Source organism: Thamnophis elegans, chromosome 16 (assembly GCF_009769535.1).
Source record: "Thamnophis elegans isolate rThaEle1 chromosome 16, rThaEle1.pri, whole genome shotgun sequence".
Lineage (NCBI taxonomy): Eukaryota > Metazoa > Chordata > Lepidosauria > Squamata > Colubridae > Thamnophis > Thamnophis elegans.
In genome coordinates this window covers 18,795,969-18,811,585 of record NC_045556.1, presented here as the reverse complement: position 1 = coordinate 18,811,585, position 15,617 = coordinate 18,795,969, and the positions used below count along the sequence as shown (strand labels likewise).

Sequence of the window (15,617 nt, the reverse complement as noted above, 5' to 3'; positions counted from 1 at the left end):
CCCCCCTGCATCAAGGCAGAGACCTGAAAATCAGCTGGCTGGTGGGAGGCACGCACACATGCGGATGGAGCTCAGCAGGGGCGATGGCTCGCCTGCCCGCAGAGAGGACCATCTATGCCACCTGGGGCATGCATGCCATAGATTCGCCTTCCCAGAGTTAGAAAGTCAACTGTATCAGGATTGGTCACCAGCCTGCACCTCTGTTGGTCAAGGATGGTTATCTGGCTGTGCTGACAATAATATTTCTCAGCTGCTATGTGCACTTAATTTTTCTCCATGTATTGTTTTTCCTCCCATTGATATTATTAATCCTGGGGGGAAATGGAAAAAAATAGTGGGAAAAACAGGTTTTTCCCCATCCCCCCCCCCAATTTAATCTGTTTTCCCCCCACAATCTTTCTGGGTTTTTTTTTCCAGGCCTACCTGTCTCTGTTTACAACCACAATTGAACCCAAAGTCTATGTTGCTAAGTGAGTTTTGCCCCTTTTTACGACCTTCCTTGCCACCATTGTTACGTGAATCACTGCAGTTGTTAAGTCAGTCACATGGTTGTTAACTGAGTCGGCTTTCTTCAAGGATTTTGCTTGTCAGAATATTGCAAAAGGCAATCGCATAACCCTGGGGCAGACATTGCAACCGTCGTAAACAGGAGTCCGTTGCCAAGCATCTGTATTTGGATCGCAGGGCCAGGGGGATGGTCGTTAAGTGTGAAAAAATGGTCCCTTTTTTTCAGTGATGTTGCAACTTCGAACAGTCACTAAACGAACTGCTTGTGACTGCTGTGATTTTCAGCAAAGGGTCCCAAAAGTGCTTTTTTTCAAGAGGCAACTGAACTAGGGTATCCTGCTTGGGGGGGGGTTGGACTAGATGACCTACAAGGTCCCTTCCAACTCTGTTAGTCTGTTAACTCTGTAATTTTTTCTTTGAAGACGTTTCACTATTCATCCAAGAAGCTTCTTCAGCTCTGACTGACTTCAGCTCAGAGCTGAAAAAACTTCTTGGATGAGAAGCAAAATGTCTTTTAAAAAAACCTTAGAAAGTCCAATTTGCCTCTTGGGAGAAAAAAAGCACCTTTGGGACAACTATGACCTGGATGACCAAGAATGTCCTTAGACATTTAAAGGTAAGGTTTCCCCTCACACATATGTGCTAGTTGTTCCCGACTCTAGGGAGCAGTGCTCATCTTCATTTCAAAACCAAAGAGCCGGCACTGTCCAAAGACGTCTTCATGGTCATGTGGGCGGCATGACTAAACGCCAAAGGTGCATGGAACGCTGTTCCCTTCCAACCAAAAGTGGTTCCTAATTTTTCTACTTGCATTTTTACATGCTTTCAAACTGCTAGGTTGGCAGAAGCTGGGACAAGTCACGGGAGCTCACTCTGTTACACAGCGCTAGGGATTCGAACTACCGAACTGCCGACCTTTCTGGTCAACAAGCTCAGCGTCTTAGCCACTGAGCCACCGCGTCCCACCCATAGACATTTAGCTTTCAACAAATAGCTTTGCAGCCCTGGCTGAAAACCAGCCCGGTTGAGTTCAAAAGGCGTATTTTACAGGAGCCAGGAGAGTAGCAAAAACCTCCAAAGCGGAGGCTGAAACTGCCCAGCATGACTGAGCCGATGAATTCCCGCATCTTGGCAGCTCTGGGCTTGGCCAGCCGCCAAGAGAAGCATAAGGCAGCGGGGAAGCTATTTTCAGTTAACAGGGCTTTCCCAGCACATAAATAGAATGAGGGGGGACCCCCCACCCCATGTCCGCAGTCACGTGACGCCTCGCCATATATTCCAAAGAGGGAGCTGACTCAACATGCTTTTCCTCACTTTGCTCTGAAGCTTTGCCAGAAAAATGCAGAAACCGTTTTAGGTGCCATAGCAGCGACTGAGCGGTTAGAAAGACATTCGGTGTACAAAGTAGCCAGAAGTGGGTTCAGCCCGGTTCGGCCAACTACGTACTAACTCGGCCGGACACACGCCTGAACCGGTTCTATGCTCACCGGCGCCATCTTGATTTTCTCTTCTGCACATGCACAGAACAATCTTTATTGGAAAAATGTACTTTTTTCTCCCCTTTCCTAATGCTTTTGCACATGCACAGACCTTTTAAGGTGAAAATGTGCATCTGCACGGAGCACTTTTTTTTTCTGCGCACAGAACTAGTAGTAATGCCGGTTGACTTATTGAATTGAATTGAATTTATTGAATTGAATTTATTATTTTTCTATGCCGCCCTTTTCCCCGAGGGGACTCAGGGACCACGCCCTTATGACCACGCCCTTGACCAGCCCTTGACTTATGACCATGTGTGAGCCCAGAATTTTCTTTTTTGCTAAGCGAGGTGGTTGTTAAGTGAGTTTTTCAGCATTGTTATAACTCTTTGTTTGCCAGAGTGGTTAAGTGAATCACTGCAGTTCTTAAGTTAGTAACACTGTTGTTAAACTTCCTCATTCGATTTGACTTCTTAGACTTAGAATAACTTTATTGCCACTTTGAATGTACATTAATCGGCATACATTAAAATGAAATTACCTTGTATACAGCTCTCAAAGGGTCTCCACCTCTAATATAAACACAAACATGACAAGGTAAATAGATAAACACAAAATTATGCCTGTATCCACATATATTTGCTTGTCAGGAGGCACAAAAGGTGAACACGTCACTTCAGGACACTGCAACCGTCATAAACACAAGTCAGTTGCCAAGTGTCTGAATGTAAATCACACGACAAAAGGGGAGGCTGCAATGGTTGTCAGTGTGAAAATGATCATAAGTCATTTTTTTCGGAGCCGTTTGAATGGTCACTAAATGAAATGTTGTAAATTGAGAACTACCTGTACTGCAAAAGGACCTGGGCCATCCCTTAACTTGCATCACAGAATATTTATTGACACCTATAATAAATAAGGGGTGTGGTGGCTCAGAAAAGTCAGCAGTTCGGCAGTTCGAACCCCTAGTGCCGCGTAACGGAGTGAGCTCCCGTTCCTCGTCCCAGCTTCTGCCAACCTAGCAGTTTGAAAGCACGTAAAAAATGCAAGTAGAAAAATAGGAACCACCTTTGGTGGGAAGGGAACAGCGTTCGGTGCACCTTCGGCATTTAATCAACAGCGCTGGCTCTTTGGCTTTGAAACGGAGATGAGCAGTGTCCCCTAGAGTCAGGAACAACTAGTACATATGTGAGAGGGGAACCTTTACCTTTATACAAGAATCCAGTCACCTAAAATTCAACACTAAATCAGTGCCAGATAAGAATCAGCAGAATTCAGGAGGGGCTGAATTTGAACCATTTGTGGGAACGTAAGGACTCTAAGCTAATGATTCACTTAACTCCTTCCCCAGCTCTGCCTGCTCTTCTCCTACAAGTACAAGGGTGGGGGTGGGGAATGTAAAAATGCATTATTTGGGGGGGCATAGACTTCTCTGAAGCTGTCTTCCCCCCACTTTGGTCTGATGACTTTTGCGCAAAAGGCCCAACTCTGGAGAATTCCAAATCTTCCCCCCCTCTCTCTCCCATCCTCCCTCCCTCCCTCCCTCCCTCCCTCCCTCCCTCTCTCTCTCTCTCTCTCTCTCTCTCTCTCTCTCTCCCCCGGAGCCCCTGACCCTTGAGAGGGGTCAGTCACTGGCCCATCCCATAAATGAGAGCATGCATCTCATGGGATAGATAGCCAAGCTAAGCCTTGGCCTTACTGGAGGCTGAACAGACCAAAGATGGCATTTTTTGATTATCAAGAAAGAAAGAGGTAATTATCTCTAGCAGTGCCATTGGCTGCTCCTTTAATGAAAACAACACCTTGGCCGGGAGTTCTATAAATCACAGCTTTCTATTGGAAAGAGGCTTTTGGCAGTAATTAATGAAGCACTATAAAGACATTAAAAGTAGAGTGTGCATTGATAGACTACCCCGTCATTCATCTACCCATGTCATCTTATGCTTAGGTGGATACCTGCTCCAACAAAGGGGGAATTTCTTGTAGCTCAGAGCTGGCTGTTCTCTCTTGAGAGCTGTGTGTGTGTGTGTGTGTGTGTGTGTGTGTATTGGATTTGGATGATTTGGATTTGGATGATTTGGATTTGGATTTATTCAGTTTGTATGCCGCCCTATTCCCGAGAGACTCAGGGCGGCTAACAATCAAAGAGGGAAGGGGGTACAGAATAAATTAAAAAAAAGACAAACACATTTTAAAAAACAACAACAGTCATACCCGCAAGTGGGGCTGAGAGATTCAACAGCCCCAGGCCTGCTGGAACAGCCAGGTCTTAATTGCTTTGTGGAAAGCCGGAAGGGTGGTGAGGGTCCGGTTTGTTTGTTTGTTTGTTTGTTTGTTTGTTTGTTTCTGGGTGTGAAGCAACACCAGAAAAACAACTGAAAAGACATGCAACCATTTTAGTTGAGAGAATGCAGACTTATGTATATGACTATCGTTTGCATCTATTGCATCCACACTATAAAAAAGATGTTGAGACTCTAGAAAGATTACAGAGGAGAGCAACCAGAATGATTAAGGGACTGGAGACTAAAACATGCGAAGAACGGTTGCAGGAACTGGGCCTGGCTAGTCTAGTGAAGAGAAGGACCAGGGGAGACAGGATAGCAGTCTTCCAATATTTGAAAGGCTGACACAGAGAGGAGGAGGTCAGGCTATTCTCCAAAGGCCAGTCAAGGAATAATGGATACAAACTGAACAAGAGGGATTCAACCTGGAAACAAGGAGACATTCTCTGACAGTGAGAGCCATCAACCCATGGAACAGAAGTTGTCTGTAGAAGTTGTGGGAGCTTCATCACTGGAGGCTTTCAAGAAAAGATTGGGCCGCCATCTGTCAGAAATGGTGTAGGGTGTCCTGCTTGGGAGGGGTGTTGGACTAGATGACCTACAAGGTTCCTCCCAGCTCCATTAATCTAATCTATTGGAAAATAAAGTTTTACAAGATGCATAGATCTTTTTTTTAAAATGGCTTTTATTTTAAATTGATTTGAGAATCAAGGAGCAGCTGATGGGGTCACACTAAGCCAGCTCTGGTGAAATCTTACACTGCTTCTGATGGTACAAAACTTTTGCCATCTGTCTCATGTTGAAATCTTTGGAACCAAAGCCTGCCCAGAGGGACATAGTTGGTAGATTATCTTACTAACCCCCCCCCCCCCCAATATATATAGTGAGGTTTAATGATTGCTGTCTTTGCTATTTAATTTTACATTTCACTTTTTTGACGTTTCAATTTTCGACAGCGTTCAAGGGCTGCAATAAATGGTTTTCAAGTTGTGTGTTTGCGTGTTTGGCAGCCCTTCCTGAGATCTTACGCTGTGATTTTGTGGTTCTTTTTCATTAGTTGTGGTTTGTTTTGGTATGAATCTGAGTTATGCGAGGGCAATTGTGACCTGGTCACAGTTGGTTGTGATTAGAATAGCCGTGTAACCCTTACTAATAAGCAAACCAATAAAGGATGCTAGATATATAAACTTTGGGTCAGAAGTTATTCTCACTCTCCCCGTCTTTGCTCTTTTGTATCTATACATTTATCTTGGAACGTATATCGGATGAAAATCCAGTGCTGCTTTTGATCTTCTTTCTTTCCAGCATATTTCTACAAAAGTATTGAAACCAGGCGCACGGGGGGCAGAATCAAAATTTTTGCACAAGGTATGCAGTCATCGTGCTTGAAGTCTTGTCCTTTTATGTGCATGAACATGAAGAACGGTTGCAGGAATTGGATCTGCCTAGTCTAGCGAAAGGAAGGACTGGGGGTGACATGATAGAAGTGTTCCAATATTTAAGAGGGGCTGCCACAAAGAAGAGGGGGGGGGGGGAGTGTCAACCTATTTACCAAAGCACCAGAAGTCAGGACAAGAAACAATGAATGGAAACTAATCAAAGAGAGAAGCAACCTAGAACTAAGGAGGAATTTCCTGACAATTAGAACAATTGATCAATGGAACTACTTGCCTTTAGAAGTTGTGAATGCTCCAACACGGGAAGTTTTTAAGAAGAGATTGGACAACCATTTGTCTGAAACGGTATAGGGTTTCCTGCCTGGACAGGGGGATAGACTAGAAGACCTCCAAGGTCTCTTCCAACTCTGTTATTCTATTTTAGAAATGGGGCATCCCCCCCACAGACATAGAAAAGGGTTTAAATAGGTCGGCACCTATTCCAGTTTTCATGACAATGCACTCCAGAGAATTGCTTCCAATTCTGTGGAGTGCACCATTTGCCATTTTAAGAAAGAAGAAAAAATGTGCACTTCTTTTAAAGACACACACACACAAAAAAAACCCCAAAACATTGAAGTCTTCAAAAGTGGATGAAAGGGGAGGGAGGGAGGGTGGGAATCCTTCTCAGATTCGTAGCAGTGAGAAGCCCAGTGGTGTGAGCACTCAAAGCTCTTTTCATTTGGAAGCAAATGGAGCACAACTTCCAAGGAACTCTGCCGATCTCAGCTCTTACAGAAGATAAATGCTCTGGTCTGGAATGCTATAGGGCAGCGTTGGCAAACCTTTTTGGCACTGAGTGCCAAAACAAGACTGGGTGCGTGCCGGAAACCAGAACAGGGCAGGTGCACATGCACATGTTGGGAACGTGATCTTCCGGTTTCTGGCGTGTCACATGCTTACTGGCCACCTAGTCTTCCTGTGCACATACATGCAAGAAACCAGAAGACCAGATGGCTGGTGTGCATATGTGCACTAGAAATCGGAAGATCGTTTTCCCGGTGCATGCATGGTAAAGATGAGCTGGCTGGGGTGCTGGAACCTGGAAGAGCAATGGGCGACGGCTCGTGTGCTCAGGGGTTCGCCCTCCTGGGTATAGGGTCACCTGCTTGAGCAGGGGGTTGGACTAGAAGACCTCCAAGGTCTCCCTGTTATTCTGTTATTCCAAACAAAAATGATGGACTTGTGAACATTGCTCCCTGCCTACCAGGACATATAAATTTATATGCATGCGATAGATGCCTCTTGATGGCTACATTTGGCAGCCATAGCAGAGCTTCAGGACACCTCGGAAACGAGGGAGATGAAATTAGAATACAAGAATACAATAGCAGAGTTGGAAGGGACCTTGGAGGTCCTCTAGTCCAACCCCCTGCCTAGGCAAGAAACCCTACACCATTCCAGACAAATGGTTATCTAGCATCTTCTTAAAGACTTCCAGTGTTGGGGCATTTACAACTTCTGGAGGCAAATTCTGTTCCACTGATTAATTGTTCTCACTGTCAGGAAATTTCTCCTCAGTTCTAAGTCGCTTCTCTCCATGATTAGTTTCCACCCATTGTTTCTTGTCCTGCCCTCAGGGGCTTTGGAGAATAGCTCCCTCTTCTTTGGGGCTGAGATATTGGAAGACTGCTATCATGTCTAGCTTTCGTTCCTTTTTGCTTCTCCGTCGCTTAGTGAAAGGGATGATGATCAAGGCCTTTTTCTTTCTCGGCATCCTTTCCTGATGGGAGTAAACATGAAGATCCAAGAGTTTGTTTATTATTTCAAAACTCCCTGCTCAGTTTTGAAAGGCGTCTAGGCCTATCAGTCTAGATTGACCACTGCCAGACTGTGTAGGAGGTTAGCACCCAGCCCTCTCCTAGGAAAATGAGATATTTTAGGAAATATGAAAAGGACAGAATATTTTCCCTAAAAGGGAGGCAGAAACTCACCCCCGCCCTTTATCAATGGACCATTAAGGCTTGAGCCAGTCTATTCTACATAATGAAGATCAATCTCCTTCAGGCAGAGCCATAATAGGAATCCCAAAGCCCCTTCATTACATCATCACCCAGCAACAGCTCAACAAAGTTTGGGTCACAAACACAACCTACAGAGTTGCCCCTGCATGGCAAGGCCCCATGGGAGTCTGACAACCAATCAGAATACAAGCTCAAATTCAAATCTCTCCCCCCCACTCTCTCCCTCTCTCTCCCTCACCCATGTGCCTTTTTGCCCAGGATCTCAAGCCATGTGGTCCTGTCCACCATTAAAACCTTCTTTCCAAGCAACTTCCAATGTCTTTTTCCCCACTTGGAACTGAACCCAGATGGACATTTTTTCCAACAATTATATAGTGAGATGGCCAATGTCCTCCCCATCCTCCCCCACCTTTAAAAAGCCAAAACCAAGAGATAGTGGTGTGGATGGAGACAGACATCTGTTTGAGAGACTTTGAGGTATTTTGTTCAGATCTGGAGCTCGGAGAAAGAAAAGTTGGCTTCCCGAACCATCCCTTGAACAAGACAAATGTTCCCTGGAAAAGAGAGAGAAAGGGGCCATTTAGTGCCTTCCATATTTCCCTACTCTCTTATTATATTATTATCTCCTCCTCATCCCGGGAAGATTCATGAGGCCCTGTGCCATCCCATCCTCCCCCGTCCTACTCCCGATGCTCCTGGAGAATCAGAGGGCAGGGCTGTTCTTCACACTTGGCTACTCACAAAGAAGCCTCCATTCAAAGCGAGGCCTCCAGGCCCAGTCCATGGCAGCTTTGGACAATAGCGACATTAGACACGGTGCCCGAAGCTCCAGTTTTATGGCGAGGTGGCCTGAATAACCAGTGGTCGTCTCCTTCTTCTGAGTGGTCTTTGCTGGGGGAGGGGAGAAAGGCCTTGTTGGAAGGAAGTTGACCTGTCTTTTTTCCTGAAGATGTCAAAAGCCTTATAAAACCCTTAGGTAAAGGCAAAGGTTCCTCTTGCACATATGGGCTAGTCGTTCCCGACTCTAGGGGGCGGTGCTCATCTCCGTTTCAAAGTCGAAGAGCCAGTTCTGTCCAAAGACGTCTCCGTGGTCATGTGGCCGGCATGACTCAATCCCAAAGGTGCATGGACGGATGGACAGACGGAAGGAAGGAAGGGTACCTAGAAGGATTTGAAGACCCTTCCATCCATCTTGTGAACTTCCTTTCTGCACCTTTCATTTCACCTCCTTTCCTACCCTCCGACATCCCCCCTCCCCCAAAGGGATCCTTTCCCTAGAGAGAAATCTCTGCAGATGAGTTTATTGGCAGCAGTTGTGTGAAGGTTACTTAACAATAAAACATAAATGGAAGTGAGTTGCCACGGAAATGAGATCTTTGGGGAAACAATCAGAAGAGATGAAATCTGAAGTAAGATCCTAAGAGAAATCACTGGCATAGAACTAACCTTAATCGACATATAAAAACAGCATGGATGTGATCTTGGGATTCCATACTGATAAAGGTAGGTAGGTAGGTAAGATGATAGATATTATGATGGATGGATGAATGGATGCATGGATGCATGCAGTAATGGGTGGGTGGGTAGGTGGATGGATGGATGGATGGATAGATGAGAGAGACAGAGAGACAGAGAGACAGACAGATACAGGTAGATGATAGAGACTGAGAGATGATAGAGATAAGTAGGTAGGTAGGTAGGTAGGTAGGTAGGTAGGTAGGTATGTAGGTAGATAGATAGATAGATAGATAGATAGATAGATAGATAGATAGATAGACAGATAGACAGACAGACAGACAGACAGACAGACAGACATGGACAGAGAGACAGAGATACAGGTAGATGATAGAGACTGAGAGATGATAGAGATAGGTAGACAGACAGACAGACAGGGATGGACAGAGAGACAGAGAGACAGGTAGATGATAGAGACTGAGAGATGATAGAGATAGGTAGGTAGGTAGGTAGGTAGGTAGGTAGGTAGGTAGGTAGGTAGGTAGATAGATAGATAGATAGATAGATAGATAGATAGATAGATAGATAGATAGATAGATAGATAGATGATAGATAGATGATAGATGGATGGATGGATGGATGGATGGATGGATGGATGGATGGATAGATATTCTGACCAAATTCTGATGGTGTAACTGTGGGAACAATGAAGCAGCCATAACTGCGAGGACTGGTTGTAAGCCAGTCTCTTTTCAACGGTGTTGTGATTTTGGTCACTAAACTAATTGTATTAAGTCAAGTAACTACTTACATGGGTCGAGCTGACTTCTTGCATTTTCTGGTTGACATTTGGCACTGCAAACTCATCGTCTTGTTGCGGTTGCAGTTGTCAAACCACTGGATGACTTTTGGAGGCTCCCCCTCCCGATAAACATCTGCAGCTGGACCACAGGGTTCGTTTGCATCCAAATCACTTGGAACTAACTACTGGCACTGCAACAGTAAATAAAACATGTGCAGCGTCTCTGTCTTTTTTTTTTTTTTTGTAAATACAGCAGTATTTTATAACACAAGATATGAATGTTTAATGCAAGCTGCTTTGCCAACAGTGGTGGTTTTTCCCAGACGCTGTTCATGAAAGACGCATCAGAAGGTTGCAGGGAGGCATATTTAACATCCTCATCGCTGAATTATTTATGCTCTGCCTTGTTTTATTCATGATCAATATTAATACCGGTGTCTTTAAGAGGTGTGAGTCTTGCAAGCGTTTTTACCTGGGAGAATGAGAATATTGAAATGAAGCGATGGGTGCATTGTGTTGTTTTGTTACTGGGGGTGTCGCTGGTCTTGGGCCAAATAAAAGCTCCACTCCAGGAGTTCTCAGGAAACAGCGTTATGTCCTCCTCCACAATCTTTCCTAAGCAAACTTGTCAGAATCTAGCAGGTTTGGGACAAATCATCTTCATGCATGCTTTGTTGGTTAGCTTCTTATTCAGTGAATTCAGGAGCCAGCACAGATAGCATCTGGGAGTCTGAAAGCACTTTCATTCTCAACCTGCACTGCAAACTTCAGCTAAACCATCTAAAATTGCTGGATCCAGGGTGGGTCACTTACCAGGACCAGAGGTTTAGTCTTCCAAGCTTCCTTTTACATGGGTTATTGAAGAACTTGGAGTTTTTTCTGTGTCCTCAGGGTCACCTGAGCGGTGCAAATGGTTCCTGTCGTCTGCACTTTTCCCTCTGGAAATCCATTCCTCCTCCCACACCATTCCAAGAGTCTTCATCCCAAATTGCATAGCTAAAAGTCTATAGAGATTCTTAGTCATCCAGGTCATGGTTGTCCCAAAGATGCTTTTTTTTTTCAGGAGGCACCTGGACTTTCTTGCTTTTTCTTCTTGGAAGACGTTTCGCTTCTCACCCAAGAGATTTCTTCAGCTCTGACCGGATAGTGTGGAATGGAAGGAATTTATATTCCTTGCAATATTGCAATTCCTTGCAATGTTTATATTCCTGAAGAAGCTTCTTGGATGAGAAGCGGAACATCTTCCAAAAGGGAAAAAACAACAGAAAGTCAAAAAAAAGAAACCTTTAGAACAACCATGACCTCTGCAGACTTTTCGCCTATTGAAGAGGAACAGGGGCTGGAAGTGCTCAACCTCAGAATCCTTCCAAAGTCAGCGCCAAACATACGTTCAGAGGTGCCAGAAGGAAATTAAGTGATGAAGTAATATTAGATCCCTGAAAGGAAGCTTCCACCTCTACGTGCTGTGATTTATGCCAGCTGTAGACAAGGGAATTCTTGGCAGGTTACAGTATACGTGTAAACAATACTACGAAATGACCATGGGCATCACACATTCAGAAGACAGACAGAATAGAAAATAAAGCCAGTCATAAAACAATCATAAAAATAGGGGAGGGAATGAAGACACCATACAAACCATCATAGAACCAGAATAGGCTACAGGGAGTCCTTGACGTACGACCACACTTGAGCCTGAAATTTCTGGCGTTGAATGAGACGTTTGTTCAGGGAGTTTTGCCCCATTTTGCGAGCTTCCTTGGCTCGGCCGTTCAGTCAATCGCTGGACTTGATAAGCGGGTAACCCACTTGTTAAGCGAATCCGGCTTCCTCCTTGATTTTGCTTGTGCAAAATGGGACCCAGCAACCATTATAACTATGAGTCAGTTGCCGAGCATCTGAATTTTGATCATGTCACTGCAGGGATACTGTAATGGTTGTACGTATGAAAAGGGGTCATCGGTCACTTTTTGGTTGTGCGGTTGTATGAGCCGCGGTGGCGCAGTGGTTAGAGTGCAGTACTTTCAGGCTCCTTCTGCTGATCACCTGCTGCCAGCAGTTTGGCAGATCGAATCTCACCAGGCTCTAGTTGACTCAGCCTTCCACCCTTCGGAGGTGGGTCAAATGAGGACCCAGATTGTTGGGGACAATAAGCTGACTATTGCTATCTTTCTTCCTCCCTCCCTCCCTCCCTCCCTCCCTCCCTCCCTCCCTCCCTTCCTTCCCAGCAAGGGACAGAGGGGAAAATAAAACCACACAGCTGCTCTGACCTAGGCTTCCCCAAAAAGCAGGAGGCAGAGTCCTGGTCCCGACAAAACCCCTTTTATTAAACGAATGTGAATTCCTCTCATTCACACTCAGCAAAGGCCTGGCAAACAGTCTTTCAAAGCAGTATTTATGCCCACAGACCTCATCTATCTTGGAAAGCAGCCATGGAAATATTTTCCCAATGATATGCTGTGCAAGGAAAGACTAGGCATAGAGTCTTTGAGGTTCACGGACAGATCTTCACACTCCTGAAATGAATCTAACGAAGGACCGAATTGTTTCCTGCAAAAGCCCCCTCCCCTTTCGCTCCTCTTTTATTTCCTATAGGAGGGGCGAATCACCATCCACCTGTGACTTTACTCCCAAGTCGACCCTGGTTTCTGGGTTGTTCTTTTCTTCTGGCAGGTCTGCACATGCGCACACTGGGAACAGGCTCCAGCTCTTCTTCTGCCTCACTGCTGTAGCTCCGTAGACACCTGATCACTGCCGGACAGCCTCGGCCCCATCTCTGCCTCTGGCCCAGAGCCCTCGTCCGAGCCTTCCCCAGCCTCCAGGACTAGCCCAGTTTCCTCCCCAACTTCCTCACTGTCCGACTCTGCTGCCAGCTCTGCCACAACAGCGACAATAATTCTATTGTGCTTCCCACCTCCTTTGGTTGATGCTCGGAGCTCTTTTCTTAATGCAATAAAACGCCATTAGTGTTGAAGGGACTTCTCTTAATTTAATAAACTCTTCCCAAATTGCATTAAAAGCGGGTTTGGGTTAGGTTTTCATCCTTCGGGATGAGAAGGAGGCAAGAGAAGAGCTGAGGCTGAATCAGCATGCAAGAAGGGCTTCTCCTGAAAATGCAGCGATCTGGCACTCAGAGCCCAGGAGGGGGCAGGGGGGTGGAGGGGCAGGCAGCCTATCTTTAATGTATGAACTGGACACAAGAAGCCTCCCATCTGTTGGAGCCCAATGGGACTCTGAAGATGAGTGATGAATCTTGTCTGACATCTTGGTCCTCTCCCTTGAGAGAGAGAGAGGGAGGGGGGCACTAGTGTTTTCTTTGATGTACGTTGTGAGGGGAGGGAAGGTGGAGGCGCCCGCATGCACGCGTATTAACTCTGCCGCCTGAAGGCATCTTGCAGGGGACATGGAGGGGAGGCAGAACAAAAAGACATCCTTTTGTCAAGGGTGGGCAGGAAGGGGTGGACAGCCAGCAGCCAAGAGTGGATTTCCCCATCCCCACAAGGTTGGGTTGAAAGTTGGGGAAGAGTTGGATGAGAGGAATTCCACCTTCCTTCAAAGCTTCTGCTTGTTTAAATCCTAAAGGAATTGAGAGGTGACCTTGAGAATGGAATGGAATAGAATAGAATAGAATAGAATAGAATAGAATAACAGAGTTGGAAGGGACCTTGGAGGTCTTCTAGTCCAACCCCCTGCTTAGGCAGGAAACCCTACATTACTTCAGACAAATGGTTATCCAACATCATCTTAAAAACTTCTAGTGTTGGAGCATTCACAACTTCTGGAGTCAAGTTGTTCCACTGATTAATTGTTCTGTCAGGAAACTTCTCCTTAGTTCTAAGTTGCTTCTCTCCTTGAGTAGCTTCCACCCATTACTTCTTGTTTTACCCTCAGGTGCTTTGGAGAATAACTTGATTCCCTCTTCTTTGTGGCAGCCCCTGAGTTATCAGAAGACACACTCTCCCTTTCCTCTTTCTCACCTTCCGTCCCCCTGCTCTCCCTCTCTCCTCTCCCTCTCTTTCTCCTCTCTCTCTCTCTCTCCCAGTTTTTTACAAGTAAAAAAAATATGGCTGGCTTTAAAAATGTATTATATTTTCTCTACCATTTTTATGCTTTTTAATTCCAGCATCCCATGTGCGTTATTTTACTTTCAAGAAAGCAGTAACCTGGACAAACAGTCCATTTTATCACCCTCTTAATATGTTGCATGAACCTACCTGGTATCTCCAGGAAGCAGAGTTTGTTTATTATTTATTTATACAGCTAATATGGACGCCGATGTCAAATACATGACTCTGAGCAGATAACCATGGATCAAAGCAATGGTTCTGCCACTTCAGGTAATCCCTTTTCAAAGAGATCCTTAATTCTGAACAACACGTCTTGTGTCTCTTCTCTTCTAGCGATGTCTGACTTCCATGTGCACCCCCAGAGTGCAGTCGTGGAGGAAGGAGGCGTTGCCCGCTTTCAGTGCCAGATCCATGGCTTGCCAGAGCCCATGATCATATGGCAGAAGAACCATCTCCCTATCAACACAAATAATGACAGGTAACCACACCTGAATAAACAAAACTGGGTGTGAGGTTTCCAAAAGATACCCTAATTAAATTATGAGCCCCGAGACAAAGTTCAAAGAGTAAGGCATGTTCTGGGGTGAAATCAACTTACCTTCGCTACTGGTTCGAAAATGTGAGTGTATGCACATGCGCAGAGCATCAAAAACAGGACGTGATGATGGGCGGGTGGGCGGGGCCTCCCACCGCCACTGGTTCACCCGAACAGAGACAAAAACGGCTGAATTGCACCATTGGTATGTTCCCTTCCCAGAAATCTGCTGAGCCATGCTTGTACAGTGGACTTAAATGTCCGCCAGTCGTTTTATCCCTTAAAATCTCAGAAATGTCACCTCCCTGGCCTTAGAGGGACAGAGGGGCAAATTGTCCAAAACTGCTTTTGTAACCATGTTTTCAATCTGATTGAAGTGGGATAGACAGCATTCTTCCTGCTCTTTCTCTTCCTGCAATTGTTAGAATGCAATAGAATAACAGAGTTGGAAGAGACCTTGGAGGTCTTCTAGTCCAACCCCCTGCTCAGGCAGGAAACCCTACACCACTTCAGACAAATGGATATCCAACCTCTTCTTAAAAACTTCCATGTTGGAGTGTTCCCAACTTCTGGAATATTTTTTTTTTGTAATTTAAAAAGGGAGAAAGGACAAAACATAGATCTATCAATTTGACCTATATACAGGTATCCTGTTTCCCTGAAAATAAGCCCTCCCCAAAAATAAGCCCTCCCTGAAAATATTGCAACACAGCAGCAGCTATCAGGTGACCACGCTCGCTGCCTCCCTCACCTCAAAAATAATAATGCCTCCCCGAAACAAGGCCAAGCGCTTATTTTGAGGGTCAAAATAAGACCCTGCCTTATTTTCAGGGAAACACCATAGTCCTTGACATACAACTACCATGGAGCCCAAAGTTTCTGTTGCTAAGTGAGACATCGGTTATAAATGGGTTTTGCCCCATTTTATGACCTTTCTTGCCACTGTTGTTAAGTGAATTTCTGCCCATGTGAAGTTAGTGACCCAGCGGTTGAGCAAATCTGGCTTGCCCATTGACTGCTCCTCAGAAGGCCGCAAAAAGTGGGACCCCAGGGACACTGCAGACACCCTAAATAGGAGGCATTTATTT

At 45.3% G+C, this 15,617-nt stretch overlaps 1 protein-coding gene across 1 annotated transcript in view; it reads left to right on the top strand.

Annotated features, from left to right (window-relative positions):
• IGDCC3 (immunoglobulin superfamily DCC subclass member 3) overlaps positions 1-15,617 on the top strand; it is a 70,441-nt gene that overhangs the window by 38,393 nt on the left and 16,431 nt on the right. The window contains 1 exon segment of the mRNA XM_032233164.1: positions 14,328-14,472. Coding sequence (XP_032089055.1) covers positions 14,328-14,472 — 145 coding nt within the window.